A 26305-nucleotide genomic window follows, 5' to 3' on the forward strand; every position below is an offset into this window, starting at 1 on the left:
TAATATCATGGACAAAAAATATTGAGAAAAAAACTAGATAGTTGGTTCTAGTCTGGCACATACGAAAGAGTTTGTCTCAGGGGTTGGGGGGAGGTTGTCAATTAGAATCAGGATTAGGATATTTTTGTTTAAACACAAATACTTACAGTACAGTTTGAAAAAAACAACAACTCAAACATACAGTCTTAAAAAAAACAACAAAAAAACAGTGCACATGCCTAGTGGCATACTTAAGCACTGCCAATTAAACAATACTAAAATTAAAGCAGCCTTAAACTAACTTGTCAAACACTAAAACACTACAAAAAATTTTAACTGCCCCGCATATTTGACTTTCAGATAATTCTTAGGCGACCTCTGAAACAAAACCTTCCGGATTCTAGCTGGAATTTAGTTCTAGATTTTTGGCCCAGAAAGACGGGTGCTGAAACACGCTCTCGATGTTGGACGAATTTCATATGAAAAAAACAGCCACATGAGGGGATTTACATGAAAATTTATAAGGAATTTTGAAAAAATTACAGAAATAATTTGACTTCAGAAGTACTTGGAAATATCCCAACCTTTTGTTTGTCTTGGCATTGCCCTTTTCTCGTTGTATTAGGAGTGTGATGTTGCTTCACTGCCAAATGCATATATGTACCTATACCAGAATGAGGGCACTTATTCAGCTAGTAGTTTCGCTGTTTTTCATTTAAAAGTTTGAGCAAAACTGTTCCTGTGGAAAGCTTATGAGCCATGTTGCCCCCTGCCAAAACATGAAATGCACTTATTAGTTTTTAGCGAGAGGACTTTTTGTCCTGGAACAAAATGTCTTTTGTTCAGTTTTTCCTTTCATTGGTACAAAATAAGCAATTTCTCATTGATTACGATTTTCTGTTCATACCCTCAGGCATCAGCCATTGTATTTTAACTGCTAACCCCTTATATGCACCGGTCAATGTTAAACTGTCAACATGAGCTTTCAGATTTAAATAATTACAGCTATTTATCTTCCTTTCGATTATGTGCGTTACAAAATATATTTAACCAAACTCAGAGAGTAATTTGAACCATAAAATAGCGCTTTCTATTTGACCATAAAATAGCCCTTTCTATTTGAATCATATCTGAACCAAAAAATAGCCCTTTTCGAAAAATGTTGTATTCTCAGGAAAACACCAGTACTTGATTCAATGCAATACTAGCCCTACCAAATTGTCTTTGTTGTGGCTAACCTCTGGTGATCTTAAATTAATGTAATCTACATGTTCCTATTTGAAGGGGAGTTCATTCGTAGCGCCTCCCCCTACATCCCTAATCCTCTAAAGTGCCAGTCCAGGTTAACTCGCACTTTATTTTCCTCCTGCAAGTCTCCTGAAACAAAAGTCTCGATACAGCAATATAGTATTTACAACTGCCAATTGACTATTTATCTCTTTTGGTCAGCTGACTCAAGGTGTATCTCTAAGTGACAGACCTTTTAATAAGACGTTTGAACGTCCGGGGTACATTATACTCGCCAAAAAGAGCCATTCTCAGCCCACTCTTTTTAATCTGCGGATTTCTGAGTTTCAGTTACAGTGTATATCATTTGGGCTATATGCAGATGACTTGGTAATATTAAAGTTGGGTTGAAATGCCCCTAAGGAACTTCCCATTCTTTCCCCACTTTCTACCTTTTATTAAGGAATGATGTTAACTCTATTGATCTAAATAAAGATAGGCAAATTTTTCTTGTTTATTATAATGAATGATTCTTTCCCTGTCTAATCATGTTAAGGAATGATAAGGACTTTTTACAGTGTAGTTTTGTAGTTTAACTAAGTTTCTAAGAGCCTGAGCAAAATTGGTTTCTCATTATTTTGAGCTTCCTCCGTTTAATTCTAACGATTTTAACATGCTCTATTACAAACTGAAACCTTTAGCTATTATACTTAACGCAGACAATGGGGTATCCGAAATTCTCCCTTATGCAGGAAGTGTTGAAAGACTTCCGAAAATACAAAGCATTTTAACTTTGAATTCAATCTAGTGAATAAAGAAGGAGACAGAATAGAACAAAAAGAGACACATTTCTAAATTGGTAATTTTATATTAATTTTTATGATTTTGTTCAAGTTTTTGACATTTCATCCTCAGCCAGCCTTTAATGATCTCATATGGCGCTAGGCTACGTAGAAGAACACAATAATTTGTTAAAGCTGGTTCAAAACAGATAAAAATGGGGAAAACAAGGAAATATGATTCATTGACATTTGGTGCATATTATAAAGTAAGAATTCCATAAATTTTTTGGTAATTTTTTTTTTTGTATAGCCTAGGGCTAGATGAGACCATTATATGGGGGCTGAGGATGAATTGTCAAAACACGAGCAAATCTACAAAATGAGCAATCTAAATATGTGTCTCTGTTCTAAGATGTCTCATTAAGAAGAGCCGATATTCTAGGCCTTTACGAATAACGATTTTTAGAAGACTGAAAACCTCAATCAACTGGTATCATTTCACGCCTTCTATACATGGAATGCCTCTCTGCTCCCTATCCCCCTATTTGGAAGCAATAATTTACGGATTAATGATAGGGGTACTAAAGAAACGTCGTTACTCCTTTCTTCATGCTTGCTAACATAAATTCAACTCAAGTAGTGAATCCAATAGTCGTTGCAAGAAATTGTGAGAAGAAGGAGAGGTGAATAGATCCTGCTATGGCTTCTACAGACGTCGTAAACATTTGAAGAAGAAAAAGTCCTCAATTTTGCTGTTTGTGCCTCATATCTTATGTAGAAGAAGAACAAGGTCACAATTGCAGATAAAATCGCAGTTGCACGAGACTAAAACATTAATTGCACATCCATTTCATAAAGCTTTGAGTTTAAAATGACACCGACAACTTTCAAGCGTAAAGTTTAAATGAGACCTGCCAAAATGAACACCATGGGCAATTTTTTGCGAAATAAGGCAAGATTGCAGTGGAAAAGCGATTTTCATATTTGTAGATGGATCTGGCAAGAGATATGTAGACTTATTAATAGATAGTGAACACTCCAGAACAAATTAGTGTTGATTCCAGCTTTTGAAGCCAATTTCTTGACTGTGATTTTTCAACCCCTCTAGTGAGAGGCGGAAAAGCGAATTTCCAACCACGAGTGTCCGTTTTCGCTTTCGTGTGCCTGTCGTTGAACTGGACAAAGCACTAGCGCTCAAATTTGCTTTGAAACGGAGTAGATCTCAACTTGTTGTTTTATGATGAAAATATTTTTAGTATTGACTTAATTAAAAAAAAGGAAAATTAAACTTGTAGTTTAAGCATTAATATTTCTATTACTCGATCCCTTTGAGACTACATTTTCCCCCTCTATAGAGCTGGAAATTTGTCCCCCTCTATAGAGCTTGGATCCGGGGAAAACCTCTGCAAGAGAAGTTATGTTTCAAGTTGTGACCTATTGTAAAATACAAACATCTGCATCTTCCTACATCAAATGTGAAAATATAATTTTCAATGTTTTCAAAACATTTTTGTAATATTTTCTGTAATATTTATGTTTTCATGTAACATTACATTTTTATGTTTTCTATAATATTGTTGACGTCTTCGATTGGTACAATTTAATCCAATTTTTTACATTTGAGACAGACCTTGACTGGTGACAGCAAAATCTAAACTAAAATATCCTAATCGTGATTTATTCATTTTTATTTTTACACCCTAAAATTAGAAAGATTTGAAGTTTCTTCTGAAATGCTCTGAATTAGTAACGGGCACCAAAGTCCTCTAATGGGCAATATTCTTGTAAGCGCAACCCCATGGTTGTGCCTATAGAAATTTTATAATAAATGTGGAAATAAAGATGAGCATATAATGCATGAAATTTAAAAAGAACGTCTGAAATGTTTTACCTATTAATGGGGTATGAAGATAGTGGTTTTCTCGTTAAGAAAAGGTCCGGAATACAGAATTCAGTTTTAACCTACATCGAAAGCCTTAATCCTTCTTCTGTTTTGTTTTTGCTTGTACAAACTCTGGGATATAAAATAAAACAACAATAGGCTTTAATCAAATAAAATTCTTCGTGGACCAGATAGCAAAAGGATGGACAGTTGCGTTCAATACTTCTAATTTACATTTAAAAATTTAGATTTCAGTACTTATGAGTAGGTCAGTGAACTCTTAAGATCTTCGTGCTTTGATTAAGCAGAAAACGAAACCTAAGCTCAATCACGTAAGATCTTGGCGGATTGATTAGCCAAAAAACGAACTATAAATGTGCACAAAACTAAATGGCGTTTATCACAGTTTGATAATTCTGTAGGTTAGTTGAAGTAAGTTTTTCGACTATATCACAAATGAAGTCAAGTTAGTGCCTGGATAATGACGGTTCATTCTTATATGTAGATCTTATATTGTTTCCCTAATTATTACAAACACTCCCTAGAGCTTAGGAATATTTAAACTCATTTTCAAATTAAATAAGATATAGATCAATTAAGACTGCTAATCCAGCAAAATTTACGCAAACGCAGCATTTATTCAAGAACAACATAGAAAACAGTGAAAATTTTTATGTCGAGATTTCTTTATGTATTTAGTTGCCTTACTCCTGACCTTTAGAACCTCCCGTCACTTAGCCTAGATAGTGCTGATTACCAACAAAAGCTTTGCTCTGTCTTTGCTAGGTCTATACTGAAAGAAAGGTGAATATGTTTAGGTCTTAGTTCATGGATGAAAAAGCAAAGGCATAAAAAAATATTTTTGATAATCCAGCTTGGATTGAGTAAAAAGCAGGATGGCCTCAAATGAAGTTGGAAGGAGTGATAAGAAGAAATTTGGAGGGAGGAAGAATTCCATTGCAAGAAGTACATAGAGAAGCTTATAATAAAGTGTGGTGCCGGAGGGGTTTCTTGTACCGTAATAACCTTAGGCAGCTTCACACTGAGGTGTGTAGTTAGTAGAAGTAGCAAAAAGCCTGAAAACTACCTCCAACTACAACTGCAAATGTAATCAGTTTATATACAACCTTCATCGTTTTATTAAAAAAGTAGACGCAAATACCTTTTTTTAGAATGGTAAATAAGCGGAGCCCTCAAAAGTAATGAGAAAGCATCATTCACAACTTTATTTGAGAAATATTTAGCTCTTGGCTCATAAAAATGTTGATTCTGTATTGTCAAACTTAAGGCAAAAATTTATCTAATGGTTGTCATCACAATTAGACAATTTTGCTGTTGCTATTATTAAAATTTGTGGAATTGTGAAACTACTTCAGACGATCCTCTGTCTTCATCCCGTTTTGTTTACAGGTTCTGCTTTTAACAACTCGAAAAATCCCCTAGAATTTGAAATCATTTCTCACGTCCGGATTTTACCCTCGGCCTTTTTCATCCGCTGACCCATCTACTTAGCACTTAAATTCTGTTTTTAGTAGTTAATGTCTGTATTTGTTTTTTTTTACTTTTTTCTTTTTATACTCCGCTTGTTTTTGTCCTGAATCGGTAAGAAATTAGATTATTACTATTGCATTTTCTTTTCAATCTTATCCTACACAATTTTGGAGCATCTATCCTCTCTTACCAAATTTCAAGCTATCTGGTTCAACTATTCTGGATATTCGATCTAAACTCAATTGGAAAACACGACCCAGCCATTTCAGCCACTTGTTTGTTAAATCACTTGATTCATTGAGAGTCCGGTGGCACCTCATTACCAAGCTTTATTCCGAAAAATCTCTTAACATTTTCTCTGAAAAATGTGTGCTACAACCCCATCTTCGCCATAATCACGCATGTTGATAAAAAAGCCAAGAGTTATGTGTAGCACAAGAAATGTAATAAACAACCAATGCACAAGTACAAAAGCTTTTTATCAAAACACAAAAGCCAAAAATATATCTTGGAAAATTGTAACGGACTTCAGAAGACACTCTTGATTCCACGCATAAGATAGTCTTCGATGCAGTTGCAGCTATCAAGGTGCTAGTCAAGTCTGAACGTTTTACCCCTAAGATAGAACAACGAGCTTATAAATTATTTGATTATGGTTAGAACACAAACAATGCATTCATTTTTCCTGCAATAATAAGAGTATAGAAGTAACAATAAATGGCATTGATAACAATAATCAACAAATCATAAGGAGGTTTAAAAATTGTGCCTGGTAGGCCAAGTCTAGAAAAGAACATTTCAAAGATATAAAATCCTGATGCAAAATAACACAAATTTCTATCGAGAAGCTTGGTAAACTTCTACTATAAGCACTGGAACAATAAAATTGAAATAAATCCAGGCGGACTTGCTTCGCTGTTGCTGTGGACAGAATTTTTTTTTATTTTTTTCAGAGCAATGCAGTAATGCTAGAATAAGCCACGGCTAGAACTAGAACTTAGCCCGTGAATATGCTGATGAATTTGAGGTTTCAGCTCTATCGAAGAATTATCAATTCCAAAAATTTCGACTAAGTTTCCTCTACTCTGAATTAATTCAATTAAGCTCAATTAAGCTTAATATGAAATACTTCAAACCCTGACGAAATTAAGCCACTACTAAATAATTAAATAACACTTTTACAAATGTTTTATATTTGAAATATTTTGCCTAATGACAAGTAAAAAAAAAGTGTTTTGCGAAGCAGTTTCTACTGTATGTAATTTTTCCATTTTTGCGTTAAACATACAAGCCGGTTGAACCAATGCCGTCATTGGCTAAACCAACTGGTTGACGCAAAAAAGGCCACAACTAAGGAAACTAAACGAAAAACAACCAAAACGGACAAATTATTACTAACTTATTAAAAAATATTATAACTTATATCTAATATTTTTCTAGAATAACTGTTTTTGCCTTCTTTCCGAGAAAAAAAGAAATCGAAATACAGGACAAAATCTCATGTTGTAAAGGTTTTGGACTACTAGTCAAATATCCTTGTGAGAATGGCCTTATAATAGTAGAGTTTGAATACATATTCTTCTTAATTAAAATAGCTTCCACTGTGCTAAACATCCTCAACATAAACATCAACATATATATATATATATATATATATATATATATATATATATATATATATATATATATATATATATATATATATATATATATATATATATATATATATATATATATATATATATATATATATATATATATATATATAGGTTGCTCCTAAACTCTGTGAAACGCAGTTGACAGAAAAGTAATGAAAAAGGTACATTCTTAATTTGTTTCAAGATAAATTGCAGCATTGAAAGATGAATTTTTTTTAATGATAAATTAGTTTAAACTTCTTAATTTTTCTTTTATTCTTGGTTTCTTATCTTTTTTTCTGTATGTATGTATGTATATATATATATATATATATATATATATATATATATATATATATATATATGTATATAGATATATTATATATATATATATATATATATATATATATATATATATGTATATATATATATATATATATATATATATATATATATATATATATATATATATATATATATATATATATATATATATATATATATATATATATTGGCCTTTCAGACCAATCTCTGGGAGAAGAATACTCTTATTTTGTTTCCCGTCATATTTGCTTCTGTTTACTTCCAGTCAAAAAAAAAAAAAAAAGACCTTATGTAAACAATGTAAACCATGGGCAACTTGTTTAAGTTAGAGCAAATTTATAATGAGGGAATATTTAAGGAAAAGCTAAAACTAAAAAAGCATGACCAATACCACAATTGTTGTTTCTTTGCAGTAGCAAGGACCCTTTTAAATTAAGGGCAAAAGATCACCCTTAGAAATATTAATAATCATAGTATTAAATATTGACAATAATTCAAAAATTAGCGTATAGAAATGAAACTATATCACTCCCTTGCGTCATGGGGGAATGAACCTGAGTACTCCTGATTGAAAAACCTGGTTGTTTCCCCTACACCAGCAGAAGGTTGACTTATATTGTTATTTTAGGACTATTTGCTATCTTTGAATAATTATTATTCAAAGAATACTTCATAATATAAGAATAATTATCTGCTATCTTTAATTACTTTTTGTTGTCCTGTTGGTTCAAAGCTTCACTTATATGCATGGATAGTAAACAGTACGGTAATGTTGTCAAAACAGTTTAGTTGGAAACTCCTTTATTTTTTAGTAGTTTGTGTTGTAATGAGTTGTAACTGGAACTGTTATTGCAATTAAGTTCTTATTAGATAATACATGTGAGAAACGTCAACAAAAACGAACTTAGTAGAAAGGCAACTTTAAAGAAAAGAAACGTAAAATGAGCAGAAATTACTATAAAAAGGAGTTTGGAAACTAAATTCGGTACTTGTCTGTTATAGCATCGACCACTCAAGAAGTGAAGTCAGGTTCATCCTAAGGTATAGCTATGCATGATAAAAATATAATACTTTAGAAACAAATTTGGGCTATATATTTGCACATTCCGGGAGCGTAGAGGGGATGAAGTATAGCAGGTATGCATGCAAAATTCATTAAGTACAATTATTCCGCATATTATGAAGCAAGAATTGTTTTCTAACTTCAGACACCAAAGGCCTAAGAATAAGTTTGAAATAGAACTGATTAGAAGCTCAAAATAAGCTTCTCGCTTCGTTTGGAGTTTCTAACTTATATTACGCATTTGGGCAAGCTAAACTAATTTGGACTAAAAAGAGAACCGGCAGAGCCGCAATTGCAACTAATTTCTGTTACTGGCAGCCAGTGAAAACACTTCTCAGGAGGCTGCTTGCGTGTATTTTTTTGTGCATGGCAAAGTTAATAATTACTCCATTCAAGTAGGACTTTGTACAGTTCCCATCTAAATGAACAGATTTTTTATTTCTTTCCTCTTACTTGGTCAAATATTATAAACGTTTTTTTAATGACCGAAAGAGGAGGAGGGAGGCTCATTAAATTTTGGTATCAGCTCTAACATTAGAAATAGCTTTTACTCTGGTTGCATTTAAATTTTAATAGGATGTAGTCTTCTGTCTATGAATAAACAAAAGTCAGAAAGAATTTGAAGAAAAATTGAAAGGTACTGGGAAGCAACCAATACTTCACAGGTTAAAAAATGTCTGCTGAAAAAATTCTAAAAAACCCTTGTGACCGTAGTGATTAATATGCTTGTAAGCATGTTTGAATAGTGAATCCATCGCCTCTTTATTTGGAAATTTCGGATCAAGTGTGTTATGTAACATCACACCAGTTACCAATTGATGCACACCTTTCTGGGGTGGGGGAAATAAAACAGTAATTGCGAGGATCATAGAAGGTTATCAATTCCAGTGCTCCTACGATGTTCCAATGACCTGCAAGTACAATGACTTGCTAGGCTTTTTCCAAAACATTTTTTTTGCTTTCCACTTGTAAAGGTGACTGGGTAGGGGAGTATTCAAGAGGGAGATTTTAAAAACCTGAATAAGGATTTTCAATCATGGGGATTTCAGTGGTAGACCTTCTATGGTTTCAAGCCTTTACATTCCAGAAATAAAACAAAAATTTGATTTTTGTGCCATAAGGCATTTTATGATGATGTTGTCACGAGGAAATTATAAAAAGCGTTAAAACATGAATAATAGATTCCAAATAACATTAAACAGCTCTCTATGATGTTCTAGTGCCCTATCAGTACTGGAAAAATAAAACAGAAAAAGGGAGACTTATCAGTGTTTCCGTCTCTTTTTAAAAGTTCTCAGAAAAATTTTCCTAAATAAACTTTTACTATCAATTTAAATTGGTTTGGAACGAGGTTCAGTGGTGTGACTCTGTAAGCTCAGCCAGAGCCGACCTAGCTCTAAATGGTTACCTAAAGGAATTTGGGGAAGGTAAAAATGAAGGGTGTTTGAAAGCACAGGATGGCTGGCCCCCAAACCCCAATTGCACATCCTGGCTGAAGGGCCATGAAACGGAGATCAGCACCTTCGGTAGGGACAATAAAGTCAAATGCCGTATCCTTTTTTATTACTAATTTAAATAATAGCAATCATTCCTGAGTCAGCATTAACAGCAAGATTTTCTTATGAAACAGTGTTTTCTTAGTGTTTCTTTAAGATTTTGGCTACTATGGGCTTTCTTTGTACTAGGGAACATCTATTTCTGCAACTATTACCCTCAAGTGTGAACGGGCAATGGGCATGAAAAGCTCTGCTAATTTTCAAATATATAGGATAAAAGGATAAATTTTTGTTTTTAGATGGAAGGGGGTGGGGGAATACTTTACATCGAAGTGGTATAAAAGAAAAACGCAAAAGATAGTAGAGAAGTGACAGAAGTAACAATAGAGTTGTAAATTGACACTGAAATTTTCAAGGACTATAGAGTGTGCGTAACTGCAAAAAGTGAGCTAGTAAAAAAAAAGTATCGACAAACAATATTGATACAATAGGGGAAATCTTTGTTGTACGTATTTTCAAAATAATAACATCCAAGCTATAAATTCAAATAGCAAATGAAAAGATTTAAAAACGCACAATAAATCAACTAGAGGAAGACACATATTAGTTCCAACAGCAAAAATAGCTTATTAGTTATTGTTTTTCTTGCGACTCAAAATAACCTAGATCTTAAAAATTGACAGTATCGAATATTCTAGCTTCTACTAGTGAATCAAATAATATGTGTTAACATTTTTCTTCTTTTCTTAAAGGTGGCAACAAATAGCAGCGTCTTTAAACACAAAATAAGATGTTGGTATTTACTACATATATTTGCAATTAGAGGCTTCAAAATGCATAAAAATAACTTTGGTAGATAAAACATCCTTTGTAAAACAGATACCTACTATGTTTGGCTTTTGGACATTTACATTACGTTATTAAAATTAAGCCTAATAATCAAGAATCCGTATAACTGAGAAAAGTGGAAGCAGGCAAAGTAAAAATTACTGTTCAAAGGATAAATATGTCAAGGGGGGGGGATTTCTTGAACACTTCCAAAAGGACAATGGTCCTTGAAACGAAAGGGGGAAAATACATTATAGAGAACAGTTTAACTAAATATGCAATGAATTCAAATGAACACTAGACACAGAGATAAAGTAGATATAGGTATAGTAGGCTAAATTTAACATAACATTGTTCTTAAATAATTGATTTAAATGATGAAAGTAGGAAAAATATGTACTGCAAATACATTTTATTTACTGTGATCAGGGCCCTATCCAGGATTTTCGTTCGGGAAGGAGTTGTTATTTTTCGGGTGGGGAGGGGTGCAAAAAAACATTACTAAATGCAACAAAAATTTGTTTATATGGGTTTTCCTTACCAGATGCCCCACCAGATTTACCAGATTTCCTTACCATGGGATTTCAAACCAGATGCCCCATCCGGCACGAGATGCGCCCCAGGCTGTGATATCAGGTAGTAAGTTACATGGTTATACTTTTTAGTATCAATTTAAGCTTATTTAATTATTTTTATATTATATTACGTAGAATATTATTATTATGTATTGTTTCCATTCTTAAACAAAACTATTGTTTTGTTTTTACGTGACGTAAAAACATTTAAAATAATTTAAAAACACGTAAAAAATATTATTTGACGTCTATTACGGGTTAAATCCAGTAATGGGTTAAATCCCAGTAATGGGTTAAATTGCAGGGTGATGCAGAACACCATCGCGGGAGGATCCTCTATAGGAGGATAACTGCGGCAGGGTGTAAGATCCAGATATTTGGACAATGGCCTCTGCAAGGGCTGTCTCGACCCTTTCGGGGTACCTGCAAGACTGGGGACCTTGCGGTCAATTCTAATCCCACTTGAGGAGTGGCGCCCCTTGAGGAAATTATAGCCTAGTAAACGACACAGCATTCGCACGGGATTCTGATCAATGGATAATTCTTGCGGGCTTGGTATGTTTTGAAGGGCGTCTTTGGGCTGAAAAACCTCTTCCTAATTTATCTACTATAGCTAATTTATCTATTAGCTAATTTATCTACAATAGGCTGCCTCCCCGTAGTAGCATAATATTTGTAGGCATGAACATATAATGAGTCGGAAGTAACAGGCTTGAGATTGTCTGTGCAGGATTTCGACTCTTGTTGATAGAAGAGCATCGCCAAGTGCTGAAAACCATGTTGTGACAAAGATGGGCCCAGGATTGCACAAAGTCTCCATTCATGGAGGTCCCAGGGACTTCTTGCTGTCCGGTTCTAGGCCGGCTTAAGCACTTCGGTGTAGACTTGAGAAGATATGTGATCCCCTTCCTGCACTGGTATCCGGGATTATTGCTGTTTCTTAGGTCAAAATAATTTCAATTATTTGAACAACAGGAAAATTGAAGCTTAGAATGTTCCGATGTTAAAAAATGACTATCGTGTCGACATTCTGACTGGCGAGTTAAGACGATGAAAACTGGACTTATTAGGAGTTTCAGAAACTCATATCCCAGGGGTAGGAGGCCTGAAATCGGGTGATATAGAATTTGTTTACTCAGGCAGGAAGGATGAGGTACATAGACATGGAGTAGGGCTCATGATGAATAACGAAGCTGCTAAGTCTTGTTTAGGCTGGGAAGGTATTAATAATAGAATACTAATTGCTCATTTTATGACTAAAAAGTTCAGGGTATCAGTTATAGCAATATATGTCCCTGTAGAACCGACTGACGGAGATACTAGTGACTCAAATGAATTTTACTTACAGTTAGAGCAGCAAATAGACAGGGTCCCAGGCAGAAATATGATGCCTTTACTAGGAAATTTTAACGCCCAGGTCGGTACAAATAGGCAAAGACGGTATCCTAGCCTGGGTGAATTCAGCGTTCGAATAGAATACAGAAACAGCTACAGACTCTTGCAATTTTGTAAGTATAACATCTATTTATAACAAACATGTTTGGTCGTCGTTTGGACATTAATTGGCTCATAAATTAACATGGTATTCACGTGATGGTAAGACAGCAGACCTTATTGATTATGTCATAGTAAACTGAAGACTGGCAGGATCAATACAGGATACTAGGGTATATAGGAGTGCTGTTATTGATGTTAAAAGTAAAGATCACCATCTGGTAGTGTCAAGGGTTAAATTAAAGCTCAAATTTCGGAAGGATAACTACCTCCTAGGAAATTAGGATGTTGGTAGAATCCAGAATGAGAATTTGAAAGAAACTTTCCAGGAACAGTTGAATACTAAACTTGAGAATTTAAACTTTGATAATGTGGAAGATTGTTGGAATAATTTTATAAAAATGATTTGTGAAGTTGCTGAAGGTGTCGTAGGGAAGAAAGCTAGAACTGCAGCTGAGACTATTAGTGAAAAAGCTTCGAGTTTAATAGAAAGGAGAAAGGACTTGCATAAGAATTATCTGAGTGATAGATCATATGAAAACAAAAGGAGTGTAAATGTAGCGATAAAGGTTTTATGGGACTGGGCTTAATTATGGTCATAAATGTTGACCGCGTCAAATCTAATATCGTACTTTAAAGCCGTGAACTTACACCTTATAAGTTCTCCAATAGCGCCGCTTATAGCTCTAAAGATTGTGCCATCAAGCCCTGCGCCACAGCAATGGGGAGTGAAGTAAATTTATGACCGCGCCACCCTCAATTATTGAGAGAAACCAGTGAACCATGGTAAACCCAATATTGTGTGTTTTAAATCGTTCTTGTATGTAGTGTTAGATGTCCAGATAGAGTTATGTGTAGCATTGTTGAGCTATTCATTTAATGCAGCGTAGATAGAAAGTAGTTTGCCATATAGACAGAAAAAAAAGCCTAGTAAGAAGTGAAATAAAAAAAACTTATGTAAAGGTGGAAGAGCCCCAACCTTGTTGGAAATGTAAAAGTAATCAATGTTAGGTGTAGAAAAAAAATCTCTAGTATAGTAGTTAGCCTAGAACCATGAATAATCTTAGTCCAGTAGATTAATTTTAAATTGGGACGTAGAATAAAATAAGAAGAGTAATAGAGAAATTTTTTAGCACTCCAGAGCAAGCCAAAATACAAACATGAAATAATTCAATGTCAATCAAAATTATGTAGAATAAATAGTTAATAAATTGCGAACATTTCAAAAGCCCAAAGGCAAGCAAGTGCTAATGACGGGACGTCATTAATTAATGGGAAGGGTAATATGTACCGTGAGTAAAATGCGATATATTTAAAATACCAAAATAAAGTTCCTTCTTTCTAAAGATAATTCTGACTTCCTGTAATTAAGTCTAAATCTAGTGTCAAAAACAAAGAAAAGTCCTAAATAAGCAAAGAGAAAAATTGCAGTTAGCTTCGGACAAAGAACGGCGCTATCCAAGTTATGGATTTCGCTAAGATAGTGGGCAATAAAAAAGATGCTACGCACAATATTTATAAGGAAGTTTAAATTATAAGAACCGTGTGAACGTTTGAATCATCAGAAATATTTGAAACAATTTATTGGACGAAGGGTTCGCATCCTTCGGCCACTTGAGCCAATTGTGAGCCAGTTCTTAGAGCGCAGGACAAAAAAAACTACGTTTGATAATGGGGTAAAAGTGCTTTTTAGAATAATTCGTAAATCAGACTCAGGATCATTTAGATAGAATCATTTCGGCATTCAAGCTTTGCAATTCTTTCATTGTTGTATCTCAGTCACCGTTGTTGTCATTTGAAGTGACCCACTGCTGTTCACCTAAATATGTAAGTCTCAATAAATCTAGTGCTTTTTACCTGTGTTTATTTCATTTTGTATGTCTGAATCTAGCCTAATAAAAGGTAATTAGTTTGCATATCTCCAAGGTATGCTCCCAAGGACTCTGATCTCCAGATAGCTCAAGAAAAAGAGGTCACATTTGTATCTCTACACATCTTATTTTCTCTCAATAATTGAGGGAAAATAAAATGCGTAGAAATATAAATGTGACCTCTTTTCCATGAGCTATCTGGAGATCAGATTCCTTGGGAACGTACCATGGAGATATGCAAACTAATTACCTGTTATTAGACTAGATGCAGACATACAAAATGAAATAAACACAGGTAAAAGGCAATAGATTTATTGAGACTTACATATTTAGGTGAACAGCAGTGGGTCACTTCAAATGACAACAACGGTGACTGAGATACAACAATGAAAGAATTGCAAAGCTTGAATGCCGAAATGATTCTATCTAAATGATCCTGAGTCTGATTTACGAATAATTCCAAAAAGCACTTTTACCCCACTATCAAACGTAGTTTTTTTGTCCTAGGGAAATACAAAGCTTGGATAGCGCTGTTCTTTGTCTGAGGCTAACTGCAATTTTTCTCTTTGCTTATTTAGGACTTTTCTTTCTTTTTGACACTAGATTTAAACTTAATTAGAGGAAGTCGGAATTATCTTTAGAAAGAAGGAACTTTATTTTGGTATTTTAAATATATCGCATTTTACTCACGGTACATAAAGAAAGTGGAGAAAGCATTAAAATGTGAACTAAGGAGGTGTGAAGTGGAGGCCATTGATAAAATTGCCGAGGATCTGGAAGATGCAGCTAGGCGGCATAATAGTAAAATATTGTACTGGCATGTTAATAAATTGAAAGGGAGTAGTCAATCCGGACTTGGTCCAGTTAAAGACAGGAATGGGGCCACAATTAGGGATAAGGAAATAGCTACAGAGAGATGGGCAGACCTCTCTGAGGTTTTGCTAAACTGAGATAGACCTGCGGGGACAGATATAGAGGGAAATAAAAAAGATTGTGATACTTCGTATGCAACAGAGGATCTGTTTCACAACCGGTGACTAGCGACAGTATTATGAGGATTAAAAAATAATTAAATTTTAGGTGCTGATAGTGTGGTAAATCAGTTTCTTAAATATGGTGGCTATGAGGTTAGAAATAAGTTACTGAAGATTATGAATATGATTATTGAAAAAGGGGAAGTACCAAATGATTTTAAGAAAACCTTAATTAAGCCACTTTATAAGAAAGGTGATAAAAGTGGTTGTGGTAATTATCAAGGCATTAGTCTGGTCCTGGTATACTTTTTAGACTGAGAGATGCCGTAGACACAGTTTTAAACGAAGAACAGTGCGGTTTTAGAAAAAGTAGAGGATGCGTCGACCAAATTTTCACTCTTAGGTTAACAATTGAGAAGTGCCTGAGTTGTCAAACACCTCTGGTCCTTAGTTTTTATAGATTATAAGCCAGCGTTCGATTCTGTTGATAGGAGAGCTTTGGCAAAGGTTTTATCCTTGTATGGTATACCAGACAAATACATTAAAGCGATTAGCGCTATATACGAGAATAACACTGCTGCAGTTAAGGTAGTAAATGAGGTTAGCAGCTGGTTTCGTATTAAATCAGTCGTTAATCAAGGTTGTGTTCTATCCCCCTTTATACGAATTATTTTGATAGACTTTGTATTAAGGAGCAAAGGAAAGGCAATGGGAGACCCCGGAATCAAATGGGGAGGAAAAAGTATCCTGGACTTAGATTATACTGATGATTTAAGCATCCTAGATGAAAGTCTGAGCAAAATGAATGAACTTTTAGAGGTATTGCGAGTTCAGGGTGCAAGAATAGGTTTGAAAATTAATGTTAAGAAAACTAAGTCACTAAGACCAGGAATAAGGTGACGTTGTGACGTTGACGTAAAATGTGACGTTGGGTAATGAAAACTAAAGGATGTGCATTGTCAGTTTAACGTACATATACTAAAATTTAGTAATCAATATTTTAATATTATTTGATTTATTAAAGTTGTTAAATTAATAACGTTTACGTTGTTTCAGTAAATTGCCCAGTATGTTCTGTCCTTGTAAAGTCAGATGGGGTTAAATCCCTACTCATGTTGATTTCTGCCCGTTTTAAGTTTGACTCGGTTATTTATTGTGATTTCTGTTCGTTTTGGTCTCATTTATTTATCGATGCTGATTTGTGGTAGTTTCACGCTTGGTAGATTGTTTTATTTTTGTCCATTTTTGGTTTAATGGAGTTCTTTACTTTTCTTTGAAAAACAAATTTTGTGGAAGTTTTTTTAATTAATTTAAAAAATAAGCCAACAAGTTTGGACTTCTCTGTCACTTTCCAGGTTAGTTATTTTACAGGGTTAATCATTTGGCATCGGGGACCCTAAAACTAAATTACGATCGTATTTTAACCTAACCCACTAAAAATCACCTTCCTCTAGGCTACTACTGCAATCTGGTGTGTACATATATACATATATATATACAAACACACGATCATACACAGTATATATATATGTATATATATATATATATATATATATATATATATATATATATATATATATATATATATATATATATATATATATATATATATATGGCCCTGGAGTATCTTTATTTTTCATTTTCTAACTATAATATATATAATCCAGTGTAATACTTTAGATAAACAGAGAAATAAATATTACCATATAAAATTATTGAAAACAAATTTCCGAGTAAAAACTATTACTACTACTACTAAAAAGTCGTCGAAGCACAAATGCGCCTAAGTCCAGATACCCTCGCACGCCATTCATACACCATACTGTATTCATGGCATCATCTCTACTCCCTCCCATGAACCCCGCACTTCCACCAAACTTGTCACTACAAGGAAAAACAAGATAGTCACGACGTACCCAGTGATAGCATTTGTGAGGCACCAATTCTCGCTATGAAATTTTTAGTGGAATGTGCTCAGTTTCCGCAGAAAATTATTACTTGCGTTAACAGCTAGTTACTCTAAAAACGGATTGGAATAGGGCTAAATTAGCCTTATTTGAATAGACCTTTAAACTAATTCAGGTGATCTCAGAAAAAAAATGTTTACCAAGGATAGTTCGTTTATAGGATAATTGAGAACATCGTTTTGGGTCGTGTTGGGTGCCAGGAGACTAATCGGAAAAATCAAACATTTTAAATTTGTTTTTCTTGAAGATGTGCAGATGAACACATAGCTACAACATTATTCAAATGCCCAAAATTTCTTTGCCTAGATAAAAGATCGCTAGATAAGACAATTCTGACGAAGAATGTCACACGAAAATAAGAATAAGACCGCGAGAAACAACTATAAGGTAGAAAAAAGATACATTTCTTTCAGCTTTATGTTCTTGCATATACAACAACTTAAGTGAAGCGGCAGTCTTCACTGTAGCTAAAGCACAAAATACCACTAATCATATAGTTAATTATTAAGAGAGGTACTTACTGCATTGTCTTCTTGTGTGCAGCCTTTGGTTCAGGTCGCGCCCTATTTAGCACTTTGAGGAATTCTGATGTTTTCGCTCTCATCCTTGAGTGGATATACACTTTGGAACACTTTATATGGTAGTGAAGATAGTCCCTAAACATGTGGATCAAATTAATTGTGTTTTCCCGGGCTTGTTTGTTGGTATGCCGTGGAAATAGAACTGAAAACAAAAGACTTACTAACTAAAGAAACGAAACGAAAACTAAACAAAAACGGACAAATTATTACTAACTTATTAAAAAACATAACTTATATCTAAGATTTTTCTAGAATAACCTAAAAAAGGCAGCTATTTTTGCTTTCTTTTTGAGAAAAAAAAATCGAAATACAAGACAAAATCTCGTGTTGTAAAGGGTTTGGACTACTGGTCAAAGATCCTTGTGAGAATGGCTTATAATATAGCGCAATTGCAGAGTTTTTAAGTGTATATTCTTCTGAAATAAGATAGATTCCACTGTGCTAAACATCCTCAACACAATAAAGTTTTATATGAAATCATGTCCAGATCGTGTGTTTCCGTGTGTACACGTTAGGGAGGAAAGACAGTGCGCCCGCAGATGTAAAAGAAACTGCGTTTTTTGGCGTGTCTAGGGTCGAGATATTCAACCCTACACTTAGTCAAAGAACTTCCTGTTTCGATTAAATACCTTTGGTATTCATCATCAGTAAGAAACGGTTTCACAAATTAAAACATATTGTACCGGTCTTGTGGATAGAGTGCGAATTACAATCTAACATTTTTTTGTTGTTATTCTTTTTTTTTCTCCAGAAAATTATTCCACTTCATGAAAGAATGAGATAATTTTCCCACCCAACTACAATAACATTTAGTAAATTTAAAATAATTTGACTGTTTTTTTTTCAAGATCAGTCCTGCCACAATATACTAACTGTGCCACTAGTAGTATTTTTTTTGAACATTTTCTATTCTTGTCAGCTTAGCAAGAAAGAACAAAATTGTTAAAAAGGAAACTGAAGAGATTTAATGCCAATGCAATTTGAATTAGAAACTAAAAGTATCACTGAAAATTGAGCGATATCCAGCATAAATAAATTAAAAAAAAAAAAAAAATGAAAAATTGGCTTAAATTAGGTTTTATTTCATTCATTAAAACCTGCATTATAGTTAAAAGTCTAAGCTTCTTTGGATCCAGCCTCACTGAAAGTAAGCGGATTGTTTTTTTCTTAACTGTTTTATAGGTTATAAGATGCTTAAGATTAGTTTAAAACGCGGAAAGTAGGCCAGCAATAACAATAATAATAATAAAAAAAAACGAAATTGGCTATTGCATCCCTAAATTATTGTAATTCATCCTGATTTTGCTGCGTAACACTAGATGATTTTTTTTTTTTTTTGAAGGGAGAACCATGTATTTCTCTTCCCAGTTTCGTTTCTTCGTATCTCTTATTTTTTTTCAGTTACAGCACATTATTTGGCACCATCTCTGCACTTTTTACACAGGATGTTTTGTCGCAACCGATAAATTTTTGGAAAAATATGAGGAAGTCTTTAAATGAAGACTAGGCTACTAGAAGCCACGGGACTGAAAGTGGTCAAATATTATCCCAATATGAAGCTTAAAGGAAAAAGCAATTAAAATAATAATCTCAGCTTTTCTTATTCATCTTGAGTTTGCTGCTTAAATGATACGTTTTTTTTGTTCTTTTTCAAAGAAGATCTTGAGCTTTTCTCATCAGTTTTTTTCGTATCTCTTATTGTTTTCAGCAGACGAATTTTTCGAAGAATATGAAAAAAAGGCTTCGGATTAAAAATAGGATGCTATAAGCCACGGTACTGACAGTAGCCAAGCATGGCTCTCAACTCAGACATACTGAAAAATGTAGCTCGATTCCACCTCCCATTACGACAATGAAAGTGAACTTAAATTAAAGAAAGCAGTTCGGCCATGTGTTACGAATGAAGTATGATAGACAGAGAATTTATTATTTTCCTTCTTATAATCCTGCCGATCGAGATCCAGTATAAATCAGAAAATACCAATCACTTCGTAGTCACGCGTGCTTAAATGTGACGATCTTGATTGAGACTAAGTCTAACATTTTCCAGAACTTACCAAATGTTATGTACCCTATATTATCTCCTACTTTGGCATCAGTATTCTGAAGCTCCATAGGTGGCTCTCTATGTGAAAATAAAACCTAAAACAGAAATAATAATTGATAAGCGTCAGAACAAATCTTTGCGAAAAAATTGTAAATAAATCTTATTTTTGTATATATATATATCTATATATATATATATATATATATATATATATATATATATATATATATATATATACATATACATATATATATATATATATATATATATATATATATATATATATATATATATATATATATATATATATATATATATATATATATATATATATATATATATATATATATATATATATATATATATAAACTTTCAAACCTAACGAAGATACAAGACATTTTTTCTTAGATTTTTTTGCGGTATTTTTCTAAATAGTCTCCTTAACCTCTACATACTTCTAATGGCGATGCAACCATCTCTTTAACCCGCAACAACGGTACCCGTAAAAATTTCTTTCCTCCGAGCCCAATTTTTATCTAAGGGACCAGAAAGAAGTCGCATAGAGCTAGATCTGGTGAATAAGCTGGATAGTCAAGCAGTTCAAACATAATTAATGAATTTTCGCCCATGGCAACTGCTGAGGTGTGAAGCAGCGTATTGCCTTGGTAAAACAGGATTTTATTCTTCTGCAAATATGGCGGCTGTTTTGCAATTTCTGCCTCAGCTAGTCAAGGAATGATGCGTAGTATAGTCCTGAAATGGTTTTCTCTTTTTGACAATAATTAATTAAGATGAATCCATAGCTATCCCAAAAAACAGTCAACATCACTTTCCCAGCAAAAAAAAAAAAAAAAAAAAAAAAAAAAAAAAAAAAAAAAAAAAAAAAAAAAAAAAAAACTTTTGCTTTTTTGGAGTCGGCTTCCGTTGGCAGTCGACCGTTTTGACTGTATCTGTGTCTCAGGTGCATAATGATGTATCCAAGTTTCATCTGCAGTAATCAGTCAGCGCCAAAAATCGGATGTATTGCGTCTAAACTGCGTCAACAGAGCGTTAGATATTTCTATTCGAACTGGTTTCTGGTCGAACGTTAGCAAATACGACATCCGCCGCAATGACAGTATTCTCATGTCTAAATCTTGATTTAATATTTGAACAAACCCGTTCCTTGGATGTTTTCAAAGCCTCTGCTATCTCTGTCACTTTAATTTGGCTGTCATCTAGCACCATTTCGTGGACTTAAGCGATGTCATCTAAGTGGCTTTACTTTTTAGCGTCCCAAACGTTCATCGTTTCCCATGCTCTTATGGCCATGTTTGAATTCAATTACCTAAAATTTTACTGTTGTAAATGATGGTGCGGAGTCCCCCAATACAGAAAATTGCCTTTCGAAAAACAAATATTTTATGACAGCTCGATACTCGATTTGATCCGTTTCCACAAAAATACTCACTCAAACAACTATCTAATAACAACCGCGCCTCTAAAATGGCAGAAACTTTGGCTGGTGAGTACAAGCTAAAAGATGAGTAACCCTATTCCCTGACTTTTAATGAAGAGGGCACGTCTTCACGCTGAGATCAGAAACTTTTCAGACCACCTATATACATAGCGCCGTTATTGATGTTTTGATAATTAAAAACCAGTGTTCGAAATACATCGTTTTTTAGTAAAACACAAATGACATTCAAGTCTTTTAAAGGGTTTGAATAGAAGGGGGATAGCCAAACTCTTATTTACAATAATTCTTATTAGAAATACAAATCGTTTTCAATAAAGCGCAAAGGATGCTCTGGCCTTTTAGAGAGTTTAGAGGCTGTAACCCTACTCTTATTTATGGTAATCCCTATTCGTTTTGAGTTTGACTTGATTATTAATCTTAGTTAATTTTTTTAGATTCTATCTGTTTGTTTAATTTCGCCTATTCATACACAGCAACATTTATTATCTTTGCCTTTGACATGATTATTTATTGTAATTACTTTTCGTTTTGAGTTTCATTTAGTCATTCACAGTAAATTGTGTTCCTTTTGGGTTTATTTTATTTAACATTAGCAATTCCTTTCATGTCAAGTTTGAATTTTAAATTCAACCATAAATCCAGTAATAAATTCATAAATTCTAATAAATTTATCAATTACTATTAATCGATTAATTCATTATTATAAAAAAACAAAAAAAAAACAAATAAACACGCATCCGTGATCTTTCTTCTGGCAAAAAATACAAAATTCCACATTTTTGCAGATAGGAGCTTGAAACTTCTACAGTAAGGTTTTCTGATACGCTGAATCTGATATACTGATTTTAGGGAGGTGTTTCCCCCTTTTTTTGAAAATAAAGCAAATTTTCTCAGGCTCTGATGGGTAAGACTAAACTTGATGAAACTTCTTAAAATCAGCATAAAAATCCGATTCTTTTGATGTATTTATTGGTATCTATTGATTCGTTAGCAGGAACTGCTTGATAATTTCTTTTAGTTAAAGTTAAAGTAAATCAATAAACAGAAATGCCAGGAAATTTTAAGAAAATGTCAATTTGACACCTATATAAGGAATATTAAAAAATAAATATAGCAATTACGAAAATATTAACTTTTTTTCGTAAGAAGCAAAGGGCTTAGCATGATGTTACTTATTATACTAAAACTTCTTTCAATCCAGAACTTCTTTAAATCCAGTAATAAATTCATAAATTCTAATAAATTCATCAATTACTATTAATCAATTGATTCATTATTAACAATTCCTTTTAGTTACAGTATGAATCATTGTATGATTTCACTTTTGCTCATTTTAGGTTTTAAAGTGACTACTCACTTTTCTTTGATGAACAGGGGAGAGAACATGCAAAATCCTTATTTCATCGAAGGGTAGCATTTATGTCGACAGAGAATAAATCGAGCACTGTACTGTCAACAAAAGTATGAATCGAAGACATAAATTCTTTGTTCTGTCAACAGATTATATGAAACAGCTTAGCAGATACTACATAGACAATTTCAAGAAAAGGAATAGTATGATTTTAGAAAAGGAAGAGGATGCTTTGACTCAATTTTCGTGCAGAAGTTAATAGCCCGAAATATTAGTGAAATTGACTCATGTTGGATGTTTTGGGTCAGCGATGCCAAGGTAGGTTTGAGGATTTATGTTGAAAGGTCGCTCAAATTAGGAGTAAATAATCATGAGGTGGTCTTAGTTCCAGGAAAATTGGTCAAGGAACTCCACTTCCTTGGGAAGTATTATTATCAAGGAAGGGAGCTTAATCTACAAAATGGAACTAAAGCGAAGCCATTATTTTGAGAGTCGAAAGCGTATAATTATTAGTTATTCGTTTACCCCCTATTCGCCACCATGAGCCATTTAGATCTCTAACAAATAGTGGTCAAAGATCTTTTTATACCACAAAGAGCCTGTAGTATTGTTGCTAGAGTAGGTATACCCGCAGCCCGCATGTGGTACGCCTTGAACATTTTTTTGGCTTCGTGATTAGTCGCAGTTTTACACTGTATAATGAACAAAATAGCAGAAACTAGTGCATTAAAAACAAATAATTTTTTGTAGCTATTATTCGAAAGTTAAATGTCGAAGTTACGAGATAAAATTAACTCCAATTAAAAAAAAAGAAAAAAAAAAAAAAAGGTGTCAGCATGTGTTAATACTAACGAATTTTTTAGAAAATCAACACCAAAAAATAGATTTTTTTAAAGCTTTCGTCAAAAATATTCCAATTATTCAAATTTTATTCCAATTTGATAAATCTGGCCCAAAAAGTGGTTACCGTTTTTATTTCAACTAACAACTGCGAATCTTTTTTTTTTTTTTTAATGAAACTGACTAAATATGTAACACGCTCAAATACAACAGTATTTTTTTAACTACCTCGTATTTTATTTTTACATTTAATCTGTATGTATATTGCGGTATTATATTTCTTTACAACGTTCAATTAGAATTATTATTATATTTACTATGTGTAGAATAATAGTAAGTATAATCATAACAATTTATGTTTCAATTTTTCCCTCCATCGAAGCAAATGATTCGCTGAGCTAGAAGATCCATTTTGTGGCAAGATTTCGCTCTTTTTTCAGATATTGCAAAAAACCAAATACCCATAATTTGCAGCTTCCATAAAGATATTGGTATAACCATTTCAGATGTAGTTTTATTTCCCAAAAGAATAAGAGCTGAAGAAAAAAAATACTCAGACTGATTACGAACACTTTGTCTGCTTGAGGCCAACGCTTGGTAAGGAAAGTCCTTCACAGCCTCCTTACAACAGCAAAGCAATATAGCAATTCTTTTAGAGCTGAAAAATCAATTCGACCAGTGCTTCGAAAAATTTCAATATTAGCACAGTTGGTCAAGCTCTCTTTTATAGAAAGCTGAAGAATTCTACGCAACTGTCGCGCATCATTTTGAAGAAGATTAAACAGCAGTGGAGATTGAACTGATTGGTTTTCATTGAAATTACTTTTTTTAGTAAGGGTTGGTCCACGATTGAAGGCGATACTAAGCTCGAAACATCTGGGTGAGATTTCATTCCCCAATATTAAAATAATAACTACGATCAATTTCCAGTACGGTATTAAAACACTGCATTCGAATGGCCGCTATATTGTCCAAGCCTGATATTTAAAAAATTGACTATCATGGTTGCAGCAGTAGCTGCAACGTAGTAAAGAACAAACCACTGTCTACAGTAATTAAAAATTAAAAAACGCGTAAAAAAAAGCTGGCTAGTGAAAAAAAAAATGCCATTTGTTGCTGATTCAGGAATCTTAACTATTATCTCGATTAGTCTTAAATCGTAAGATGTTATTTTGAAAAATAATTTATGGAAATTTCGAAAAATAGCCTGAAACCCCTCAAAGAGGAGTCAGCTCAAAACAAAAAGTAGGACAAAATAAAAGTGACATGCTTCACATTGCATTAACAGATGTTTTTTTGACCCAACTATTTTTTTAAGTTCATAATATACATTAGAAATGTGTTTTGTGAGATTTAAACAAAAATATGTACTATTTTCCTACTTTGTTGGGTAGTTCACAGCAAGGTTGTAAGATGGTATGCTGCTCAGTCACTTGAAAGCTTGGCAGCCCCTGTTCTAGAATTTCCCTGATGCAGACAATCGCATTGACGTCTATGCCTATAAATTTGCCATACGGAATCTAAAAAACGTCCAGAATTCAACATTTTTCGGGAGGGAATGTTAGGTATATTTGATATAGGGCAAACATTTACCTGCGGTGCTGTGTGAGATGCTCTTCGCCCTTCCTTCAACTCCTGTGTAAAGACTTTACCGATAACCACGTCATCTTCATCCCTGAATACTGTGCTAAATATAACTGTTACACGATCGCTTCTAGCTTCTACGTACCTATAGAAGCGAAATAAATCAAATATCACTAAAATCACAAAAATTAAAGGAGGAAAACATAACATTACATTTGATAGCACTGAATCCATTAAACGGGGAGGCTGTCGCAGACAATTTCGGAGCATCTCGAGATAAAAACCAAAAAAGAGTTTGTAAATTGTAGAGCAAAGGACAAGAGACATTAATTAGCTCCTTGCAAAAGATGCTTTCTTTTTGAAGCAAGACAAATTATCAGATTTTGCTAGGAATTATATGGTAGCGCACAGCTTGAAGACCAAAAAAGAGAAGCTGCTGCCATAAAAGACAAGCAACTCCTTTATAAGCAACGAGCCTATATTTAATTTTTAATGTACATGAGGAAATTATTTTTGGGATATTTTAAATGGCGTTACAGCAAGAGAGAAGACAAACGGAAAAAATAGCTCGTTTATCTATCTAAAACCTTATGATACTAAAACAGCCCAGAAGCCCTATTATGTGACTAATTAAAGGTGTTGGCTCACTAATAATACAGCTTTAGTGGGAAAAGCTGGCGTCTAAATGAGCTACATAGAATACAACATGCCAGCTTTTGAGCTAATCTGGAGGGTTCTCACTCAGGATTAGCCTGACAGAAACTTACCAAAAAATCAAAAAGCTGCAACCTAATAATCCAATTTTTTGTGTATTTCAAACTCCCAACCAAAAAAACGTTATATCCCCTCTAGG

General features: G+C 33.5%; 1 protein-coding gene across 1 annotated transcript in view; it reads right to left on the minus strand.

Annotated features, from left to right (window-relative positions):
• Window positions 1-5789: 5789 nt before the first annotated feature.
• Arpc2 (Actin-related protein 2/3 complex, subunit 2) overlaps window positions 5790-26305 on the minus strand; it is a 95829-nt gene continuing 75313 nt past the window's right edge. Inside the window, exons 5-8 of the mRNA XM_089085707.1 lie at window positions 25462-25597; window positions 20229-20313; window positions 18112-18313; window positions 5790-5977 (exon numbers count right to left, since the gene is read on the minus strand). Coding sequence (XP_088941833.1) covers window positions 5953-5977; window positions 18112-18313; window positions 20229-20313; window positions 25462-25597 — 448 coding nt within the window. The 3' untranslated portion in view covers window positions 5790-5952. The remainder of the gene's footprint in view (window positions 5978-18111; window positions 18314-20228; window positions 20314-25461; window positions 25598-26305) is intronic.

The sequence above is a fragment of the Artemia sp. Qi Xiang Cuo genome, chromosome 3, assembly GCF_049724085.1.
Source record: "Artemia sp. Qi Xiang Cuo chromosome 3, ASM4972408v1, whole genome shotgun sequence".
Lineage (NCBI taxonomy): Eukaryota > Metazoa > Arthropoda > Branchiopoda > Anostraca > Artemiidae > Artemia > Artemia sp. Qi Xiang Cuo.